Genomic DNA, 23,518 nt, shown 5'->3' with positions numbered 1-23,518 from the left:
AGTCTACTGAGCCTTTCGCTAAGTGCTGGCAGTAGTTCTACTTCTCAGGCTCCTTGGAAGACAGAATGCTGCTGCACAGCATTGCTGTGAGACATCATCCAGTTGAGGGGGGGGAAGACACAGCTATAACACATACCGTTCAAGTAATTCTAGACTAAGTCGGTTGAACAATCCCACAGGAGGTCATTTTTTATGCTGCAATGACTACGTTTCTTTTTAAAAAAAAAGAAAAATTAAAAATAATGAAAAAAGTGGGTTTTAATCTTCACTTACTTGAGGGAATGGCTCTGCAGATGCTAGTAGTACATTTTCTGGTTTTAAATCACAGTGCACAATATTCTTGAAGTGTAAATTCCTCAAAGCAACAAGTATCTACAAAAAGGAAAGAACACTTTCAGAACTATTCAAGCAGATCCGCAGTGTCAAAATCCAGGCACACTAACCAACACAGTAATTTGTATCAACATAGTCTTCAAGTACTGTTTTTTCCAGCCTGTCAAGACTTGGAGCTGATGGGTTTGTTTTATTTTCCTCCACTCCCCACCCCATCTTTTTGAATGCTTACTGTTTTGACACGCATCTTTGGATGTTCATAATATCATAGTCTTCGGAAAGAAGGGTAAAAAAAAATAACATAATTAACATCAAAAATTCTTTCCATGTTTATTCAGCTACCATTAGATGTGCAGTCCTCTGCGCTGTCTCTTTTAAATAACAATACAGAAAACCCCTTCTCCAAACTCCATTCTCACATAATTACAAAAGACAAATCTAGCCTTTCCGCTCAAAGTAGAGAGACTGAATGCCAACCTGAGTGACCATGAACTTAGTTATTCGTTCAGGAAGTCGACTTTTCTCACTGGAAAGAATCATCTCTAGCATATCCCCATGCAGCTTTTCCATCACAACAAAGACCCGTTCCGGAGTTTCAAACATACATTCCAGGTTCACAATCCCAGGGTGGTGCAAATTCTAAAATAAAGTAGTATAGATAGATCACTAAAATAAAACAGCAAAAAATATCCTGAATTACACAGAAATGTTGTACCACAAATCAAAAAGCAGTTAAGAGTTTAAAGAGATGAAAAAACAAAATGTCTGAGGCAAGAAGCTAGCTTGAAACAAACATCAACCCATGAAACATGCCAATTATCACTATTCAGACTAATTTGTTTTAACACAAATTATCTGTAATAATTAATTTTACAGTTGATACACTCCGTAGCTTGAGTACAGAACATGCAAGAATAACACTCAGACTGAGGAGCCAGCAGTGAAGACAGCAAAAAATAAGTGTCCTGCTACCTGAGACAATGGAGCCAAAGTACATGTCTTCAGTGGATCTCCTACAGGGGGTAGATACCACCCCCAAGTTACCAACTCTACCAAATACTCAGGAATTCCCATTCTTCTAAGATTCCCTCTTACAAAAAGACTCACAAATCACATATGCAGATTTAGAAATCAATTCAGAGCGCTTACACGCATTACGAAATCTCATTAATGGAGTTTTGTCTCAAATAACCAATGTGATACAAAAATACTTTTGTACCTGGAGAATGGCTACTTCATTACGAAGCTGACTTTCCTGTTTAGTTGGAAACCTCATCTTGTCAATGACTTTGATAGCCACATCTCTTCCAGTCTTCCTATGTTTTCCTAAACAGAAAGTCAATGTCAGCCATCAAGACACAGAAGCAATTCATAGCTATAAAACATTACAGCAAACATTCCTATTTGGGGAAATAAGTATATCCTGTACAAGTGTACAGTATTACCCTACTTCTATATAGAATTGCAACTGGTATATACGTAACAAGAAGTGATCGGCCTCGACAGGAGTGTTGTAGATAAATTTAAACTAGTTACTACTCCGCCGTCAGGTATGCACGTTGACGTTAGATGTATTCAGTGAAGATTTAGCTTACGCAAGGGACCTGCACGTGAGCAAGTAATACCTGCTCCCACAGAGTACTGTCTCTCTTCTGTAAAAAAACCAACAAAACCATTCAAGACCAATGTGAAGACAGATCTACAAGTGGTTTCCTACTTTCATGGGTTCCACCACACGAGAAGCATCCTGCAATACACAGGATGTTTCAAGGGCTGTGCGAGTCGCTGCCAGCGCTCGCCCAGCTTCTCCACAACTGCTGAACTGGCTTCTATCGCGTTCCCATCAGAGAGGTTAATGGGATCACACACTGCAAGACCCTGACATTTAATACTAAACTAATACAGAACAGTAAGTCTGCACCAAAGGGAAAAAAACCTGTCATTATCTGCTCAGTGAAGGGTCTGGAAGCTTTTCTAGGAAACGGGACAAGACACACAGCTAGAGCGCAAGCAGCACAGAGGACTCCACTGGCAGCGCTACAGGGAGCCCAGCTATGCCTCACTAACTGCCCAGCCAGGCCACACGGGCTACCTGCAGGCAGGGCTGGTGGCCAGGGCTTAGGCAGGACATCGGAACGGCTCCAAAGGCTGCTGCGCCAAGCAGCCAGCGCACCTGCCTTAAACAAAACCTGGCTTATCTCCACCGGACAAAGGCAGGCAGTTATTGGAGACATCATGCAAGGTCCACAAGGGTTTGCAAGGTTATGACATAGAACTAACAACTGGAGAGCACACAATACGTTTTAGAAAGATTACATTAGTCCTAAGGAAAGCACGTGCTGGATATGGACTGTCACAGGCAACAGCATAAAGCCAGAAGTCTCAAAAGAGAGATCCGGGCACTTTTGTCATTTTGTCTGTTAACAAATCAGCAATTTTTAGGCAAAATATTAGAAATCACGGCACACAACTATAATTTAAATAAAACCTTAGATTCAGGGAATATTATTCTGGCTTCCCTAGACATCAGATTATACTGAAATGTGGCAGAAATACCGTGAATTACAAACTAGATGCAAAACGCTGAAGAGAAATGCTAGGTTGCAAGAGAATGTAAAGCAAAACCACCAAACTAACAAAACACTGAACTACGGAAGCTAGACTAGAGCTAAAAATCGTACACAAAGAAAGACTAACAGAAAAGCAGCTTGAAAATTCCTTCTCCCAAGCAAAGCACAACCAACCAGGTTTCAGTGCAAGTTTTACATCAGTAAGGAATTGTCAAGATTATTTTTTTTCTGCCTTCATTTTTCAGACCATTCAAAATTAACCAAGATAGGAAAAGCAGCGGGAAACTGTTCTCACTGAAAGAGGTAGATACCAGTATCCACAGGAGGTGGACAGCAATATCCTGGAACTTCTTGATTTACAATTTGTAAATCTTTGTTGAGAACAGAGGACAAAAAAAAAAAGATCAAAAAAACAAAAACCCACAATCAAACAAACCCCACAACAATGGAAGCACCTATATTTTATCTTTATTAATTTAAATAAAAGGTCTTGTTACCATCATTTCAGTAAGCCTACACAAGTGGGGAAAAGCCAATATTAGAAGTTACCAGATTAGTCTCCCCAGACACCAGAAACAATTAAGCAGGGGGCACAGCAAGAAAAGAATATTCTTTTATATCCTCTTTTCTTGCTCTTTTAGCTTGAGATTTTGTTTTAAGAAACTGTGTATGCATTTCCTATATATTTTAAGGCATTACTATGTGAAGAAAATGAGTATTATAGAAGCCTTTTATAAGCATTTATTATGTTTATAAGCACTGAACCATGCAAAATACCAAGCTGAGATTTACCTAAAAGACAATTTAGGAGAGTATGTATAAGAAGTAAAACCAAAACATTAAAATACCGTCTGCATTTGTGCATGTTCTTTTCATAAGAGAGGGAGCACACTGATTCACACTATGATTTAAGAAATACAAAGGGCAAAAAACCAGACACCTCTCAAAAGTGATGTAAAACCAGACCAGCAAACTGCATTTCCATCAAGCACTTCAGAAGTACAGAGAAAAGTATTTAACTACACAACAGGCACACAGAAAAATCACAGCCACAATAGCTCTTGACTAGAAAGATAAGACAGAAGCAGAAAGGTTACCACTTTTAAATCATTAGGTATCACTTTTCCTTTCTTTGCAGATTTATGGTCTGTGATTTTCTCAACACTTGAGATAGAACACATGAGATTGGGGGGATGGGGTGGTGTATGGAAAGAAAAAATAGAAATAAACAGGAGTTCATAAGATGCATTTCTGATTTTTTTTGTGATTACACACTATAAATAAGTTATATGTTGCAACACAGATTTTTTTAAAACTGAAAGTGATAAAACTACATTTGAAACCTAATAGTGAGACCTCTTGACAAAGAATTCCTCCCTCTACTTCAACCTGCTGACAGAAATTCATAGCAAAACTGTTTGCATAAAATACATCGGTAATATGTTTGCATAAATGTCAAACCATAACCTCAAATTTGTATTTTTCCAATTGCTTTTGGCCACACCTCTCAGATATCATTAAAAACAGGTATAACTGACAGCCTCCTTAAATACATGACTGCGTTTATACATAGATATACATATATAATACATGACATATACTATATAATACAGACAACAGTGTTAGAATTTGCAATTTTAAAAAAAACCAAATCATCAACCAAGGCCAAATTCAGACTAGAGATTACTTTGTATATAACTGTGGTCAAATTGCAATGCATATTGTATACTGATTTTGATGCCAGGGCAAAACTCCAAACGCAAAAAATGAATTGTGAGAAATACTGTACATAAAACTGCAGACACACAGAGTAATCCAAACAAAACTTTTAACACGATGAACTTCACCTTGACATCCAGATACAGCTAAGTAAATATGAAAAGGCTAATTATACCAAGAATACAGACATTCTACCTTAATAAATGCATAACAGAATCAAAAGTAACTTACCTCCATACACAATACCAAACTGACCAGAACCCAGCACTTCATCAGCAAATATTTGGTACACGGAGCTGATATCCTAATGCAGGAAAAAAAAGAAATCACAAATATCAGGAGTAATCAAAATGTTCACGAGCATATTAGTACTGGCTAAGCTGTATTTACATTTGGCGTTAATCAAACCCTGCAAGGGGTGCCATCAGTACCCTGAATGGAGTGGAAAAAACACCACAAACTTGCTGAAGAAGATCCATTTAGCTGCACCATAAGCAGGGACACACATTCATATAAACTAACCGCTGTGCCTGGTAAGTAGATTACTTCCTGTATACAACAGGCTTCGTTAGCTACAATACCCTGGTGTTGCTTTCTCACCCAGAGGTGTTACTAGTAATTACTCTGTAATAGCCAGGTAAACAAACACAATTATTATACAGCACACATGACTCACCACGTTCTCCTGGACCTGGCAATTTGAAACGGAGATGCTTAGAGATAACTCTTCTGCAATAAAGAAGACACAACCCAGTAAGTAAATAGGAAGGGTAGGCTTTTTCTCGTAAATAGAGGAGAAAACAAAACAAAAAACCTTTACTGACTTCTAACTCGGTCACGGTGAAACAATTTTTATCGATGCTCTGCAGAAACATCATACCCTGGAACTCAGATTTCACAGAATGATTAGATAAACAACCCCGGGAGTTTTGCTGGGATTATTTGTCTATTTCTGTCATATTGCTGATTACAGAAATGTTAGAACAGTACAAGTATGTAGACAACAGAGAGCTGGAGAACCAAAAGCAACAGTAACATGGCAACTGTATCCGAGTTCACTAAACTACTAAGAATTTCTGGTAGCGATACAGAAAAATACAAGGAAAAGGACCAGATAGATCCCTTATACTCCAAGAATGTGGTTACTAGTCCTCTGTGGCATCAAGATATACAGAATTAATGCATAAGAGAAGGAAACAATTGACCAAAGCAAGTAACAGAAGATCTGATAATTAAAAAAGCAATAAAACCCGTACTATAAACAACCTTTGTTTCATGGATGAGCCACAGAAGCATATCAATCTTTGGAACATAAAAGCACATCTAGGAAGTGTAATTTGCAAGTAAAAGCATCAGATAAAAAGCCCAGAATTTTCAGCCTGCAGCAGATGTTGGCATGAAATTATCATTACAGGAATAACATTATGATGCACGGACAAGAAGAGATAAGTCAGGGAAGGCAGAAAACACTTCCAAGACAGAAGTGAAGCAACTCAGGCAAATGGACACCTATAATTAGTTCTGTTAACTTTAAAAAAAAAACCAAACCAAAAACACACCAAAGAAACAAAAAAACAAAAGTAGAACAAATTCATCTGCAAGGTGGACAGATGATATACTGTAGATTTACCAGCATTTTGAAAAGGGCCTATATCACCCTAAGAGCAGCCCTGAACTTTAAAAATACCATTTCAGAACACGAAGAAAACGTCTGTATCTGATTTTTGCCACCTGTGCTTTATCTCAAAGAAGGAATTTACAGACTTAAGATGGCAACAAATACTAGCTCTGACAGACACTCACTACTGCATCTGAAATCCAAACTGTAATTTTGTAAAAAAAAATATGTCTACTGATTACTGACTATAGTCAAGTCTGTATTGGAAGCATAGTACAGAACACATGGGAAAACAAGAAGGCAGAGAAAAGTTACTAGGTCAACACAAACTGCAGCATGGTTGAAACAGATACGAGAAAGTGAAGATACAGTGTTTGAAACTGTTAAAAGAGAACACACTGAACCCTCCTTCACAGATGACAACAGAATATAGTAGAAATTGAGTTACTCTTTCCAAATAAATCCATTATTTCTAGTGTTTGAAATCCCTAAGAATAAGGGCTGAAAAACAGTCACTTGCGAAGAACGCAAGAACGCAATGCCAGGATTCAATAGGAAATCTATACCAGGTAACAATTTACTAATCTCTTTGTCATTTCAGCTCAGAAACCCCCCCACAAAGACACATCCCACCCCAACCACCAGGTACAAGGACTTTTTCCCACGGGTTAGACTGGAAGGGCATCCTCATGTCCAGCTATTTCCTGGCCAGAATGTGGTATCAATTGACTAGCTAGTGTCTTGTGGACACTGTGATACTTGCAGCAGCAGGGAATTTGTTGTATTTCAAGCACTAGCAATGTCTCCCTCCTATTTTGGTCTTTTCATTTAAAAGAACATATTTAAGGCTTTGAGGTTTTCTTTTTTAACTAAAGTCTAATTTTCTTCAAGGCTCTTGGGATACATCTCATGGCTCACAATGTGTTGGAAGAAGTATGAATGGACATTCTGTGGGCTTTTTAGAGTTTAAGAACCAACCTGAGTTGTCTAAGAATATGCAAACACCACTCCACACTACAACTTGTAGTAGTTTCTCATACTCCTACAATCCTAAACATGATTAAATACTTCCTCTCTGGATCTACCCCTGCAGCTCTATTCCCTACTACTGTCAATTTTAATATAAAGTTATTACTTATATCTGAAAAAACTACTGATTTTGGAAAAGCAACTGTCTTTGCAAGTCTCTCAGCAACAGTAAGCCTTAGGTTCTAAAAACCAGAGAGCTTTGGTGTACATACATATATGTACACATTTGCAACTAAGAATTTCATATCAGAAGTGGCGTTTTATGTATGTGTAAGGCCAGTTACGAAGTACCACCTTACAGGTATGTTTTGTCACTGTAATTGAATACAGATACCACTACTGGCATTTCATAGTTTACCATTTCAGACCATGGCTGCATTTTCAGAAAGTCCCTTTACCTCAGGCTAGCATTTACACGTTCTTAACTGTTGCTGATGCAGAGCAGCCAGATTCAAGAAACAGAGAAACTAACCTTGATCTCCTGCAAGAGAAAATTTTGCTAAGATTAAGGAGTACCTGGAAGATGAAAGGGAACTAAAGAAAGCAAGCAAAAATCTCAGCACAGAATGTGAATGAATGTCATTGGAAGGAACAAGGAGATGTCTGAAGGGAAAAGAACACAATATAAAGTTTAGTGGAGCCTTGATAACGAATGTGATCCTATGCCAGAGAAAGAAAAGGAAGGCAGGTGCATAAAAAGAAGAATGGGGTACTTTTTGTTAGTACCCACAGCTCAGCAAAAGTTCTTTCCATCACTGGCAGTATTTACATTGCATCACTAACGCCTTTTCTTCTCCTTAACTACTGACATCTCACAGATTTAAAAAAAGAAAATAAAATAGAGATAACATCAAAAAACATCCAAATCTAGTTCTTTCAGAGTATATGTATATAGTCTGAATGTATTTACTTATTTAATAAAGTATATTAGAAATATCTAAACTAAGGTCCCTTTTCATATCCAACAACTACATTTGAGTTCTTAATGCTCCTATGGTGAAGCCCTGCGATATGGATCCATATTGTAAATCTGACTCTTAACTACTACTTCCTGCTACAACGAATTCAAGGATTCGCCCACCCTCCACAAGCCTGAGCGTCACTTTGTAGAGACTTGCGGAAAATTATGGACCCAATTCAGCAGAGATTAGACAGGCAATACTTCACTCTAAATAAGCACTTTTCTGAAAGGAATCTCCAGCGTTAACAACTTCAGCATATGAATAATAGCGCCTTGTCTGCCTGCTTACTGTGATCTTTTCCTTGTCCTGCAGCAGTGCAAACGCTAGCTTGAGGAGTGACTGGCATCAAAGCCTGACGAATGGCTTTCTCCCAGCCCTGAGCTACGTCAAGTCCAACTCCGGTGGCAGCAAGAACAGGACTGTGATGACCGCTACCATTGTTTTCGCCAACAAAGTACACCATCGTGTCAGTGATGATCTCAAAACAGTATGGGTTGCTGCCCTGCACCATGTTTGAAAAATCTCGAGGCTGAGTCACCTGGAGAATTTCTGAAAGTGGAATCTCCTGAAGAAAAATATTAAAGATTAAAAAAATGAAAACGCACGTAAAATGTTAATATACTGATACTCAAAACTTAAAAAGCGTTTGCAAAGAAATCAAAGCAAATACATCAGAACACCAAGCTTCATAACTAATGTCAAACAAATGAGCATTGCCCACCCAGAGTTTTCTGAATTCCTCTATACAAGCCTAGAGAGACTTCTAGCCCCACCACAGCTGTCTCCACTCAACTACTACTTTCTGCTCAAACAGCATTTACACTCAGCATGAGACATGTTCCCACTGCATACAAATGATGCACAACTACAGAATAACCATTTTCCCCACTGTAGTTTATACAGCTTAGCTACAGAAGAACAAGATGGGGAGGGGGGAGGGGAAGTGCAACAAGACAACATTAAGAAGAGGATGTGGTTATATACGCTAACCAGCAAGCACTGCTTCACATATCTGAATCATTTTGGGTAAAGTTTCTCTTTCATTCAGATATTAACAATTTCTACTGACTCCTCTACCTTGTCAGTTTAAGATCACGGTACAAGCAGTACTAGCGAACAGATCTGAAGGAAGAAATGGTTGCAAGTTCACGCTAGCTGGAGGAGGACATTCCACATACATGGGGAAGGTGTACAGTGCACGTCACTTGCAGAGCAGTGAACAAGCAGGTGAACACTGGGCTGGCAATTAGGGGGATGAGAGACAGTAGCCGGTTAAGATGAAGAGCAAATAAACATAAAGGGAAAAACTGTGAATGATGCTAACAGCAATGACAACCTGAGATTAAAGCAGTCAAAAAAGGGGTGCAAAGGGGCAAGTCAAAGGACTAAAAGCAGTGACATAACGGAGCAACAAGCAAGGAACATATTTTACCAGCTGTGTTTTGAATGCACAGGGCAATACAAGTATCAGAGAGGTCTGAGAAGAAGAGACTGCATTGGTCAAGATAGGGATGAAAAGGATCTGGGCAAGTTTAGCTGGGTGTACAGAGAAAAGGCTTGATCTTAGAGATGTTATAAAGGAAGAAGCTGCAAGATTTGGACCCCCACCTAAAGGTGTAAGACAAGAAAGGGAAAAATCCTGTTTATACATTGGAACACATTTTCTGAATATTCCGCCATTGAACACATTACTATATTAACAACACACGAAACTTACTGCTAAGCTTCATTCATTTAAAATTTTCCTTTAAATCTTGCTCGCAACTTTCAGTTGTACAGTCAGAAATAATTTAGTTTTGGGAACCTTGAAATAAAATATATAAGCATGCAAACTTCCAGTCACTACTTACAGAACAAAAAAATCCTAGCCTTCATCAGACTCGAGGTCAAACAATTTTTCTGGTAATCGAGAGGAAAATTTAATATGCTAGGTAATTCAGGAGAACGTTACACGTAAAATATAAGGAGATAACATACTCAAGGGGATTAGAACAGGAGCTGCAAGCAACTTCTCAAGAGTTAGTCTTAGTCCCTTTCAGTTAGAAGCTTTGGCCAACAACTGACCTGGTCACAGTTTTGATTAAAAAAGATGGGGAAATGAAGATAATGCTATACTGCTCACAAATAGGTTTCTTTTCTATAAAGCACTGAGTAAATCAAGTGTAACATAATTATTACTCAACATTAATTACCTTGTAATATTTTGTTCCAGATTCATTTTGAAATAGCGTGAGGCATTTGCTGTCCAGTCTCCAGTAATGTCTTTTTCTCTACAAAATGCACAGTATAATAACATAAGGAATAAATCACTGCTATGGCTTTTTAAATTTGATTATTTACATAAGAAATGCTTTAAATTACTAAGATAATAAATTAACATTAATCTACAGTTGCATCTTAAGACTAGATACATGAGATAATATGCTTTGGTTATAGAGATTTTTTAACTCAGGAAGAGGCTCAAAAATTACTTCCACAAGCTAGAAAAGAGTATCACTTACCTTACAGTAACAACAGTGACAACAAGTTATCTCATACAGGAAAAACTTATCTACACAGGTTTCACTCCAGGTGCATAAGCTCACAAACCTCAATTATTTTAATTTAGTAACAATTGTGGGGGTCATGCTTTGTCTCCCTCCCTCAAGGACTGAGCCAGCCTAACAAGTCCTTAATTCTTTTGTCAACATAGACCTCTAGAAGGTCAAAGCACACAGTGGCAAGACAGACAGATTATGAGATTCACATGGACAAAATATCCTGCGGGAGGGGGGGGGGGGGGGGAGGCAGGGGCGGAAATAGAAATCAAGACAGACTAAATAGCCATTTTCTGGAAGTCTCCATCAATAAGAAATATCTTCTCCACCAAAAAGTAACATGAATAAGCTGTTGCACATAACACAGTCTCATAATTTTAAACAGAAGAACATTCCTCAAAACAAAAAAAAACGTTTATAAAGCTAATATGGCTGCACGAATCTAACTTACTTTGTTTGCACCACACTCGTACAATTAGAAGCCCATTCCCATTTTCCTGTGACAAAAATCCAAGACCCTCAGCTCTGGCCTAGGATGACAAAGTTTGAAACATAATACCCCAGAGCTTAAATCACTTCTATCATGGGGAAGCTAAGACTACCTGCAGAGGTTAAACAAAGAGAACTAGGTCATGAATGGATTTAACTAAATGGAATTCCCAGCCAGCACTGAACTGAAGCTGGGTGAAAGCATAAGGGTGAACCTGTCCTTTGGACACATATGCTTTTTATTAAATCATGAATCGGGGAAGACCTTGGAGGTGGGGAATTAAGGAACAGGTTGGTAACTCATGGATTCACAATTTGCCCATAGCCTATTCTGAGAAAGGATGGGCTCAGAGTGAGAAAAAGAATACAGACAATGATACAGAAACTTCTCATTATAAAGGGTGAAATATCTTGTTATCCACGCTCAGCGAGAAGCATAGATATTGCAGTTACAATGAACCTCTTTGGAAGGACAGAAAGCCCCAGTTGTTTCAGGAATAGGAAAAGGTCTGACATGGCTGAGAGCAGAGCGGTCAAGGGAAACAGCCCATGTCGTCATGCCTAATACAGAAGTCTCCTCCCATTAGGAAGCTCCGTGAGATCTTGCTTGGCTGAAGGTATCTTGCTTTGGGGCAGAGCACTCCACTTCATTTGAATGGCCTTTTTCAGTAGATGTCATCTAGGTAGCAGCCAGACTGCCAGACGAAGAAAATCAAAACTAAGCTAAGGTGTACAGTCTGATCACTGTTCTATGAGGAGGTTCAAAAAAGTCCCTGGAAAAATTTACTGGCTGTACTGACAGATTAAATCAGAGTCAAATACCAGGTCTGCCCTGAATAGTTCTGCTAGAACTATTCATCTTCACCTGCTACCTGGACTTAGTTTTTCCTTAACAATTGTGTCTGTTAAATAGCCTTGGCTGGAATCCCATACGCTAAATACTTACTTTGGTTTGTGATAAATATGCCTAGGTATTAGAAAACTGTACTTTAAAGAAATGTTTTCTAAGGCAGTTTCCAACAGAGCACTTGCAGTAGTCTATTTAGTTGACAAATACAAGAAGTAAAAATACTACAGTAACCTGAGCTGACTAGCGTCACCCCTCAGCTCGGTTTCAGCAGATCTTAAATAACTTTGCTTCTCTAAATTCTTGAAGTGCCCTTCAATCAGAACCTGCATAGAGACAAAGACTGCAGAAGTGTTTATGCTGCCTTTCATGAACAGTCTCAATATGACACACTGTGCTTCATGAGATCTGGGAACTTTTTCACTTCATCCTTTTCATTAATCTATCAAAAGACGAGATGATTGACTCCCCCTCATCAGACAACTCTAAGGGACACCAGTTACTCTTCCGTATGTTGTTCCTCAACAGACAAAACCAAGGAGCTTGCCTAAGAAGGTTCAATTAAAAGATCGTTATTGGTAGCACTGGAAACAAACAACGTAGCCTTTTTGGAGGATGCTTGCATACCCAGGGACATACAGTCAAGCCACAACTCTTAATTTCACTGACATCAATAGGAATGATGAGTTTGTGGGGGACAGTGTTCAATAATGCTTACTTTTTAGATAGAGTGAATTGCAAGAGGAATGAAGGGCTCTCATATCTACACATAAACACCTAGATCATTAGAATAATAGTGTCAACGATTTCAGTACACATCATATTTTATAATAATTTCCACCTTTCCATGTAGTAAAATAAATACACTGATATAAATATTTAGTTCAGCTGCTAAACAGAAAGACATAAGCAGATGATTCCAAATTATTATCTCAAAAAAGCTGAAATCTTGAAATGTGCAATTCGTTTGAGACAATTTAGAGACACTTCTTAAAAGGGTGAAGGAAAAATACTGTTGAATCACCACATGAAGAATTTTTAATAAACTGCAGTTTCTCCTTTGCACCATCTCTCTTTATAATGAATATCATGGCTAAGTTCTTTCAAATGATATTGTAAAACAGATACCTAAATAAAAGAAATAAAATACACTGGTTTAGAGAAATAATTTAACTTAATATAGGAAGGAACTGAAGCCACTGACCAGATTGTCTCTACTAGTATAGTGGACCATCCATCCTTCCTTCACCATTGTACTGCTCTTCCTCTTTGTGTGCTTGATGGACTGTACAACTCTCATGAGAGGAATATTATTGCTTGTGGAAGGACTAAAAAAAAAGATAAGAACAGTTAATATTTAACAAGTTAAAATACAAAAGTACTGCAATTATACTGGTACTACACATTTAGCCCATAATTTTCAGGAACAGGCACCTTTCCTTCTCATACAAATCTCATCCACAGATGAAACTGACAAGGCATCCGAGCTCCCCCTGGCTCTCCACCTGCAAGTACTGCCATACTTAAAATTACAGAACACAGAAAAACCACAGGATTGAGGACACCTACAGAAACCATCCTCTCTCAAAACAATTAGCTGAGACTGCTGGTCTTAATCCAGGATAAAAATACAATTAACATCAGCATTGCTATTATTTTCTCTTGTCATCATAAGATGACTACGCTACTTCTTAATATTGTTATTGCACTAATACACTAATCAAGGTCCCTATCTAAGCATACTTTCAATAAACAGGGGTGTGCTGATTCACATCACAGCTGCACTAGAAAATTTTATCAATGCTCAGGATATTAACTGTCCTACAGACAAGGATCTGACTATCTCTGACAGGGTGATCAGTTAAACGTTCAGGTTTTAATAGCACTGAAGATGGATTCAACCACTAAGTCACCTGCTTAACACCAGCACTCCTACATGTGGCACTAACAGAAACATTTGTAAACAAATGAAATTACAAGGGAGCTTCAAAACCAAAGATGTAAGGATGCTTTAACACAGCACACAGTTACATAGTAGAATTGGCTGCCACAGGTTGTTGTACGTGCCAAAACCTAATTGCTTCAAGTCTGATTAGAAATAAATGGAAAAATCCTACCTAGAGGTGTAACACACAAAAAATGCTATTTCCAACTTGGGAAGTCCCTCAGCTACAAATGACTGAAAGCTGGGAAGGTATCACTATATGCTCTTCCTCACGTATTTGCTATTAAGCCCTGAGCAAAAACCACCTTTAGTTTGACCTAACACAACTGGTCTTACGTTATTAAGAATGACTTAAGAAAATCAGGATGATGCTACTTAGGATAACACAGAAAGCAAAAAGACTAAACTTGATTAAAAAAACTGTGTAACAGTTATGGCATAGAAGACTTCAGAAAAGTCACATTCAAGATACAAAGTAAACCTTTGCTAAAATGCATATAGGCTATGATGTGACTATTAAAATATCTCCAGTAATTCCTTTTAAATCAACACATGTGTAACAGTAACTAAAGCAGGCTAAAGTCACAAAGACCTTAGTCATGTCTCAGACATGTTAAGCCATAAATTTTACCATGTTTTGATAATCTGGTTTTATTTCTTTGGTAACAGTCATAGCACAGCACTTTTTTCCGATTAGAAGAGACTATACTATTTTAATTTGTTTATGTTTCAGATTTTCTTCAGACAGGACAACTTTACAAAGAATTTTCAAGTTAAAATAATAATTAAAAAAACCACAAATGAAAACACAACACTTAAGGAGTAGAACTGGGCTAATCAGAAATATTTTACTCACAATACTGAGGAAAGTATGTCTGGAGCAAAGAGATCCACCTTATGACTTACCTGATGGTTTTGACAGCTTCCTCATCTTTGTCTGCATCAAGGTCAGATGGATCCATAAAGAAGATTTTGTCCTCTGGAGGAGAGGGCTCTTCAGCATCATCTAGACCTCGACTACCATCACTGTTCATTTCACTGCTATCAACTTCCATTGGCATGTCCAAGTCCTGGCCTGGGCTAGCAGGTTCTGGAAACAACACAGGATTGAGGTATTATTTTAAATACACAATTAATAAAAAAAAACAACAAACCCACACCACAAAGAAACCCCCCCAAAACCCCCAAATTTCTTCTTCGGGTCACATTTATGCAAATAAACACAAAACTACAATCAGAATATACATAATCCTCAAGTTTTTGCTAAATAACGCAGAGCATGCTAATGCACATGATCAATTCAGTTGCGCTAAATGCCAAGGCAAAAGAGACCCAAATAAAACAAGAGTCACAGTGCAAGAAACAGAGTGAAAAGCTTAAGGTCTAAAAGATAAATCACATTAATTCTGTTCCACAAGTTATCAGTGCAAATTAACCTTTCAATGGCTCGAGGTGACCCAGAGAATTGTTCCCGTGCAAATGAAACTCTCCCTCAACAGAAACCCAATTCTGTTCTTGCTGCCCTTGTAGCCCAAAAATAGCAAAAGTAAAAAGGGAAAATGGGGGCCATGGTATTGCAGGAAAAAAGCAGAACAGATTTTATTCACATCTGACTCTCTGCTGGCAGAAGTTTAAAGTTTCCAAAAGCTGTACAACTTGCACTGTGGAAAATTAAAAATTAAAACATACAAATACATTCCTCTGTAGCGGGTTTCTTGGTTTGTTTTTTGGTTGGGTTTTTTGGGTTTTTTTGGTCTAGGGAGAGCTCAATTTAAGAGTGGGAGAAAGAACAAAAAAACAAACAACTCCTTATGTCCACAGGGTTGTATGAAATCGTAGTTCCCAAACTACGTGCCCTAGCACCTTAGCATCGCAAGGGTGGTGAAAACAGGCTGCAGCAGCAACATGATGCACACTATTGTTCATGGCCACCAATCTCAAGACCTAGGCAAAAGCCTTGGAGCTGGAGAAGGCAGGCATGAAAGGATGGGATACACTGTGCAACAGCAAGGGACCCACTGGTTAACAAGGCTGCTGCCCAGGTCTCTGAGTCAGGTGTCACCAATTTCATTCCCCTCAAAAACGCGTGCATCAAGGATCGAGAGTTTGGGCAACAGTCACAGAATGGCTGAAGTTGGAGGGGACCTCTGGAGATCATTTGGTCCAACAACCCCTGTGAGCCCATTTCTCCAGCCTGTCCAAGTCCCTCTGGCATATCAGCCAGTCATCCCAGCCAAAAGCAAAGTTGCTGAGGGTACACTCGGCCCCATCATCCAGATCATTAATGAAGATGTTGAACAGGATTGGACCCGGTACTGATCCCTGGGGTACCTTACTAGTTACCAGCCTCCAACTGGACTTCATGCCACTAACTGCCACCCTCTAGCCCTATACATTCAACCAGCATTCAGTCCACCTCACTGTCTGCCCATCCATCCCACCTTTCATCACCTTAACACTGGTCTAAGACTTGTAAGAATAAGACTCTAAACTTTTTTCCACATAGTGTTCCCCACCTTCCCCTTTCAACTCTGTAAGGTCTATTCAGAACACACTCCTACTTAACTGAGGTACCAAAAAATTAGAGCGGGGTTTTTTGGTTTGGTTAGGCTTGGTTCTTTCCTTTCTCTTTCACCTCATAAACCACTGGCATAACTGGCCACTAAAAACCATGGATATGAGAAAGTCACAAAAAAATGGTATTTGTCTTCAGATATTAACATTTGAAAATATGTATTTCATGGTGAACAATGAGCCGACTGATCACAACAGATGTTTAATTTTTGTACACTGAGGCTTCTTGATTTATTTCCCTTGAGCAATCTCAGGCAAAATATACTGTACTTGCCAAGACTGATTAAAATTAAAGTCGTCACAGTATAAGTTTTACAGTGAATCTTCTTAACTGTTAGAAATCTCTAGTGAAAAAAACAAAAAAAGGAAGATAAAATAAAAAGATGTAAAATATTCAGACGAGGCATCCAAAAGCTAATGCATCTTGTTAAGCCTCCAAAGATCTGTCAGTATTTGAAAGCACATCTCTCATCTTACCTCCATTGAAAATCACCTCTCCAAGACAGTCTCTAGGAACTTTAGACGCACAGCGTTTGTGGCAGTTGAATCTGCAATCTAAAACAGAAGGTAAGTCCATGATACCAGAACCTTACTCCTTCTCAAACACTAACATTCTATCATTCACTACTTCCACTGCAAGCTTCAGTTCAGATTCATACATTTGCATGTAACTGAAGACAGCACCAAATGAGGTCACCTCCAGAAGGAAATCAACAATCTTGTCCTGATGTCACATGTTGATTTGCCCAACCACTATGTATTATGTCAGCGCTTCCCTTTCCAGTAGAAAAGTTTTCTGCTTCTCTAGCTTTCTCTGTAGTTCATGTTTTCCATTATGATGTCATTTTTCCCATCCTCTCATTTGTTCCACATCCTTTTTCCCATTGCTATATGATTTAAATCCCATCTCTATCATTTTTCCCCACCTGCTGCCTAAGACTTGCAGCCATCAGAGCCTCCAGGATCACACACCTATATCACAGCGCAAATATGCTCTGCAGTAAATCCCAAAGGCCAGTTGCCCTGTCATTCAGATTACAAATTTGGCTGAACACTGAAGCTCCATTTCTGCCTGCTGACACAGGGCAGACAGAATAATGTTATGTCCAGATCTGGCCTGACGTGGAGATGGAATCTAACCTGGATGTGTGCCATTTCTACATCTGAGGTATCAGATGCAGCCTACTGAACAAAGTCCAGCATATGACAATAGCAGTATTAACAGGAATTTCCTTTATTAGCAGTATCACTGTAATTTTCAACTCTATATAACATCATTAATTTCAAAACTCCCTACTGCCCCCACAACTGTTTTCAAACTGATAATTTATTCCTTTTATGCTCTCCAAATAAAGCTCATTGTGCTCTCCTTTTAAGGCCAGACAAGAAAAATTTATCATCATCCCCCCTGGTTTTAGTAGCAGAGAAGCCAAACTCTGGAGCAGAATACAATCCTGTTCAGCTTCTGAGTGCCTACGAGGAAACATCCTAGGATGAGACCAGTGAACTGTCATTTCTATAGCACTGTTTTCAGTCCATTTTACAGAATACGTTTACTTCCCTAGTTTGGAGGGGGCTGGAAGAAACGTATTTCAAATCCTACCAAGGAACTAGAAAGACTAAGAGCGAGACAATCCTAATAAATTAAACTACAGCCAGAAACATTCTTGGGTACTGCAATGCAACTCTCTAGTCTAGGAAACAGTAAGAAATATTCCCTAGCATGCTTTTGGCCCACACCATTAGTACAATCCCAAACAGTTCCCAGGTCTATTTCATAAACCAGAGCATCACTGTTCCCAACATACAGCCACCCAGGCTGGGATGCTAAGAAAACTTGTTCATGAGTACAGGTCATTTTGTCCCAGTTGACCTCAGGTGTCCAGGAATGTTCTGGGCACATTTAGTTTATTACCACAAACACAGCCTTAGCAATCCCAAAGATCATCCTCAGAGTCCAAGTAGAAGCCTGGATGAATTCAAGAAATCCAGGGCTCTTACGGGTACTCAGGAACATGGGACTGCTGAAAGACCCCAAGCTTTGGGAATGTGCACAAGGAAGTCGATGGGAAACCTTAAGAATCTGTAGGAGAAAGCAGTATGAAAATATTTTGATTGTTTGATATCAACTCCCGATATATTAAAAATATTTATAGGATCATACTGCATAAATGGAGTCCTATTAATATATTTGGTTCTGTCCTGTGCATATACATAACATTTCTCTAGGCTTGTTTTCCACACACACATGCTGTTTTGTCCCATGTCATTCATTCCCTGAAACTGACCTGGTAGCCCCATTTGTTCAGCTGGATATACAGTTACAACAACTGTATCCAGTCAGTAGCATCTATACGTTAAAATGGCAAAGCACCTTTTCAGGCTTCATTATTTATGTATTACATGTATCCAAGAGACACACTGACTCAAAAAAAACCAAAAAAAAAATATCAAAACCAGTTCAGGATTCAGACTTCAAACAGGCTACAAAGACTGCAAATAAACAAAGACATAAAGGAAAGAGAAAACTGGTTCCTTACTTACATAAGACAGTAGTATTTTAGTCAAAAGAAAGTTAACACAGCTATAAGCTTACAATTCTTGCTTTCTTCTACTAAAGAAAATTGAAAGCGTATTAAGCAACCTCTTTCCAAATGTTGACCTTTGGTACTCACATCTGACAAACTCACATGAGAGAAATGTAAAGTCCTTTACATACTAATGTTTATGATTCATCACTAGTTTTCTTTCCTGCAAAGCAGCTGACAGATCCGCACTATCCAGCAATAAAGAGCCAGAAAAAGATCACAATGTCATAGGAAGGGTCTGGGAATTGCAGTCATGCATCTTAACATAGGTTAAATAAAAACCTAAGCCTAATCTAATTCAGAAGAGGCACCTACCTGGATAAAATTTTTCCAGAAGATAATAACTATTCTGTGCTAGAATAACATAATGAAAACTTACAAATTCTTTAGTGATTAGCCTAGAAGACAGACATTGATCAAAGACAAGTATTTCCCATTTTTATTAATTTAGAATTATCCTTCTAGAATTAAGGTGTTCCTAATTTAATCTACATGTGATTACATCTTATTTTTCCAAAAAACACATCCAATGCATAGTCTACTAAAACGAAAATGAGGGCTGCTGTTATCCTTTCAAAAATAGAAAATTTTTCAAAACTTACACTGCCCCGTTTCACAGTATACAACCTTCTGCAACCAAAATGTTATGTTGAAAACAGTTTTAAATACAAGACCTTTACTGGAATTTATCACTGCAGCAGAACATTAAATGTTTACCTTTACACTGCATTCCTTGGCGAAACAGGCCCTTGAGCAGCCGTTTGCAATACTGGCATATGGTGGGGCGAGTGTAAGAGTGAACAGCAAAGGTGTGTGGAACCTTCACTCTGCAAAGCACCATCTTCTCCATCCAGATGGGACGGCCACTCCAGGAGGGAATCCTCTTACTAGGTTCTGGGCAGCACCGCTGAATAAAGAAGGTATACATGATTTGCACCAAAACATGACTTTTCAAAGTCATGGCAGGTGAGAAGTCCCTGGTGACTGGGAAGAGGCAAACATTGCACCCATTTTTAAAAAGGGTAGAAAGGAGGACCCTGGGAACTAGCAACCTCAGCCTCACCTCTGTGCGTGGGAAGATCATGGAACAGATCCTCCTAGAAGCTATGCTAAGGCACGTGGAGGGCAGGGAGATGATTAGAGATAGCTAGCATGGCTTCACCAAGGGAAAGTCCTGCCAGACCAACCTACTGGACTTCCATGATGGAGTGACTACATCAGTGGACAAGGGAAGAGCAATCAATGTCATCTGTCTGAACTTCTGTAAGGCCTTTGACATGGTCCCCCACAACACCCTTCTCTAAAAACTGGAGAGATGTGGATTTGATGGGTGGATGGTTAAAACACTAAGTTTTAAATTAAGTTAAAACAAAAGCTTCAGCAATAAAAACAAAAAAGGCATTTAGTATTACACTGAACATTCAGCAGGATAAACTTACATTTACTCACGTGTACAGAAAAACAAAGGAACTCGGCCTTGTACCTAAAGCATTTTAAGGTGGCTGAAAGATGAACTGCAAACATGGTACTACTGATCATCTGAGCCAAGTATTTGAAATCGGACAGCACAGAAGAGGTGTCAGAGGTACTGAACACGCACATAGAAACCACAGTTAAATCCTGTGATAGGAGAACTGGTTACAATTCTGTGTTCACTGAATAGATCTTACCAATAGTTACAACAGAATAAATATTTTTCATGACTCAGGACTAGGCTTTGTAGCCTCTAGCTAAAAAAATTATTTTCTTGAACTAGACAACCTGTAAAGTTTATATTTTAAACTATGGTAAGAATCATTACAGTGTACAGTAATAGAACTAGATAAGTAGGAAAGATGAAGTGTCAAAAGCACTGCTTTTACCCCACTGTGAAAGCAGCAATGAAACAAATGTATCTTACCACTGCCTGTCCTGTCTTATGATCCCAATATAGTTGCAGTATAATCAATAACCTCTCAGCAATCATCATAACAAAGAACTATTATGGATGACTGTTTTTACTGTAAAGCTCTTCATCCCTACACCCTCCTTGACAGGGCTTGGCTTTTTTAAGGTTAACTCTGTGAAAAGCTTAACAGCATGTCAGGAACACTCTCTCCATCTCCCACCATAAAAGCTTACAATTTGTACAAGTAACTATTCTATACTGATACTGTAATTACAGAATAAATCTGTATTACAAAGTCAGCAAGGTGTTTTACCATTCCTGAAACCAAAGCTCTTAGAGTTCATATGAGTGACAGGCCAATAACAAATTTCTCCATGAAAGTTGTAATTTGCTTCCCTTTCCTCACAGCTATAATAGTTACCAGTGAGTGTCACAGCCTAAGACCCACCAGATTTAAAAAAGAACTAAAACCAATCATAACGGTTAAGCTCAAATCCTTTGTATTTGTTACAAGCCACTTGCAACACTATCTAGTTCCCCAGAGGTGAAAGGATTTAAAGCCAGAAACTGTTCCCCCTTTCACACTACATACTTCTTCAGAGGCAGAGGATGTGTATTCAGCTTGTGCTGGTCTTGGGACTGAAAGCCCTGCTCCTGGCAAAGACACATTAGACAGACGCCTCTTTCTCACTCCACTGCAGTTATTTGGAATCTTGAAGGCACATCGCTTATGGTAGTTTAACCCACAACCTGAAAGATAAGGGTTTTTTTAGACAAAAAACTCCCAACATTCAAATTAACAAAAACAGTACTAATATTTTGATAAAGCAGTTAAAAATACGATCCAGGAAAACTGTAAAGGCAGAAATATTGTTCTGTTAAATTCTCTTATTTTAGTGTTCTTGGTGCGATACACAAACGGCTTTTTTTGCACTATTTGCTATAATACTGGTCTCCTGTCAGCCCCGCTCTAGAACAAAGCCTAAGGCTCCAAAGCAGCAGATCCGTGCTTCTCACTTCTCCTCCCACCAGGAGGCTGGCACCAGTCCCTCCTGCTGGAGCACAAGAGCCAGGGAGAAGGCAGTGAGCAGGCAGCGCCAGTACCTGACAGCAGGCTGCAGGGTGCTCCATAGCCAGCTGGAGGAAGGCCATAAGGAAAGGGATTCCCCTCCGGGAGTCTCTCCGAAGTCTGTGCTCCTTGTGTAAAGCACACACTTGTAAGCTAACTAATTTTTTTCAAAGCAGGGAAACAAGAACACTTCTTCAGACATTTGCCCAAGGTCACACACAGTTTGTGTTAATGCCAGGATCAGAACTCGGGTTTCCTGATGCACAACCCATTCCAACTCTATGAAATACTGTATTTATCATGTGCTAACATATTGCACAAGATACAATTTCTTCTTCCACATCTTATACAGATACATATATACAAAAATACACTAAGAATCACAGACTTACCTTCACATTTTAATCCTTGTCGTACCAAACCCCAAAGCATCTCTCCGCAGTAGTCACAAAAAGTAGGAGCCTTGTAGGAATGCACATAAAGTGCATGAGGACGAATCTGGAAATCTTCAACTGTAGCCAAAGCTTTTAAAAAATTGCAGTAAGTTATGGTTCTTGCCACAGGATCAACAAGGATTGATGGAAAAAATAAATTGTTTTAAAAATGGCAGATCCAAAGAACACTCATGAGCTGTTTAGACATCAGCATTTCACTGTACACTATTTAGATATGCATTTAGAAGATCACATACTTTTCAGCAGCTTTTTTATCGAGGAAAAAAAATCCATTGGATTCTGTAGGCTAATAGCCACAGCTGATCAACAGTATGAGTCACAATGTTGAAAACTTCACTAAGCTGAGAAGACAAATCCAACAAGCTTTGCTAAAATCAACAGTAAACGCTTGAAAGAGCAAGTTCATTTTCAAGCTGCTTTGTAACCTTCAGAATTTTCCAAAGGACAGTTCTACAGGTTACATTTTTATCTTCTAAAGGACTTTTTCAGTAAAAGTTTATTAGATTGAACCCTACCAAAACAGAACTGTGGATAGTTTCCATGGAACACTGGAAACTTCACTAGTAACGTCCTTTTTCTTAAACAAGTCTGGATATATTTAAATGAAATTTTTGTCCTATTTCTTTGGAATGTAAAAAAAAGAAAAGAAACTGGTATTTTACATCAATATTACCTTGCCCTGATGGCTACTATTCTTTGATCAAATATATACTGCATATTCAGATTATCATGTCTGCTTTAAAACCCTGCAGAAAGAGGTTTACGTGTCTTCAAAATGCATCAATTTCTTTGGTCTGTTTATAAGGAAACTGTCAGAGATTGTCAGGAAGAGGCACACACAACAATTTTTCCAAATACGGCATTCACCAGGAGCGATGAAAAGCTCAAACCAAGA

The 23,518-nt window shown here is 38.7% G+C and overlaps 1 protein-coding gene across 1 annotated transcript in view; it reads right to left on the bottom strand.

Moving 5' to 3' along the window:
* Positions 1–23,518, bottom strand: part of PRKD3 (protein kinase D3) — a 45,774-nt gene that overhangs the window by 6,522 nt on the left and 15,734 nt on the right. Inside the window, exons 4-16 of the mRNA XM_055816462.1 lie at positions 22,561–22,692; positions 21,692–21,849; positions 19,929–20,118; positions 17,101–17,178; positions 14,956–15,139; positions 13,309–13,432; positions 10,424–10,501; positions 8,520–8,796; positions 5,299–5,351; positions 4,854–4,926; positions 1,553–1,659; positions 811–972; positions 274–372 (exon numbers count right to left, since the gene is read on the bottom strand). Of these exons, the coding sequence (XP_055672437.1) occupies positions 274–372; positions 811–972; positions 1,553–1,659; positions 4,854–4,926; positions 5,299–5,351; positions 8,520–8,796; positions 10,424–10,501; positions 13,309–13,432; positions 14,956–15,139; positions 17,101–17,178; positions 19,929–20,118; positions 21,692–21,849; positions 22,561–22,692 (1,715 nt within the window). The remainder of the gene's footprint in view (positions 1–273; positions 373–810; positions 973–1,552; positions 1,660–4,853; positions 4,927–5,298; positions 5,352–8,519; positions 8,797–10,423; positions 10,502–13,308; positions 13,433–14,955; positions 15,140–17,100; positions 17,179–19,928; positions 20,119–21,691; positions 21,850–22,560; positions 22,693–23,518) is intronic.

Source organism: Falco peregrinus, chromosome 11, assembly GCF_023634155.1.
Source record: "Falco peregrinus isolate bFalPer1 chromosome 11, bFalPer1.pri, whole genome shotgun sequence".
Taxonomy (NCBI): Eukaryota; Metazoa; Chordata; class Aves; order Falconiformes; family Falconidae; genus Falco; species Falco peregrinus.
Note: the sequence above shows the minus strand (reverse complement) of the source record. Positions and strands in the feature narration are given on the sequence as shown.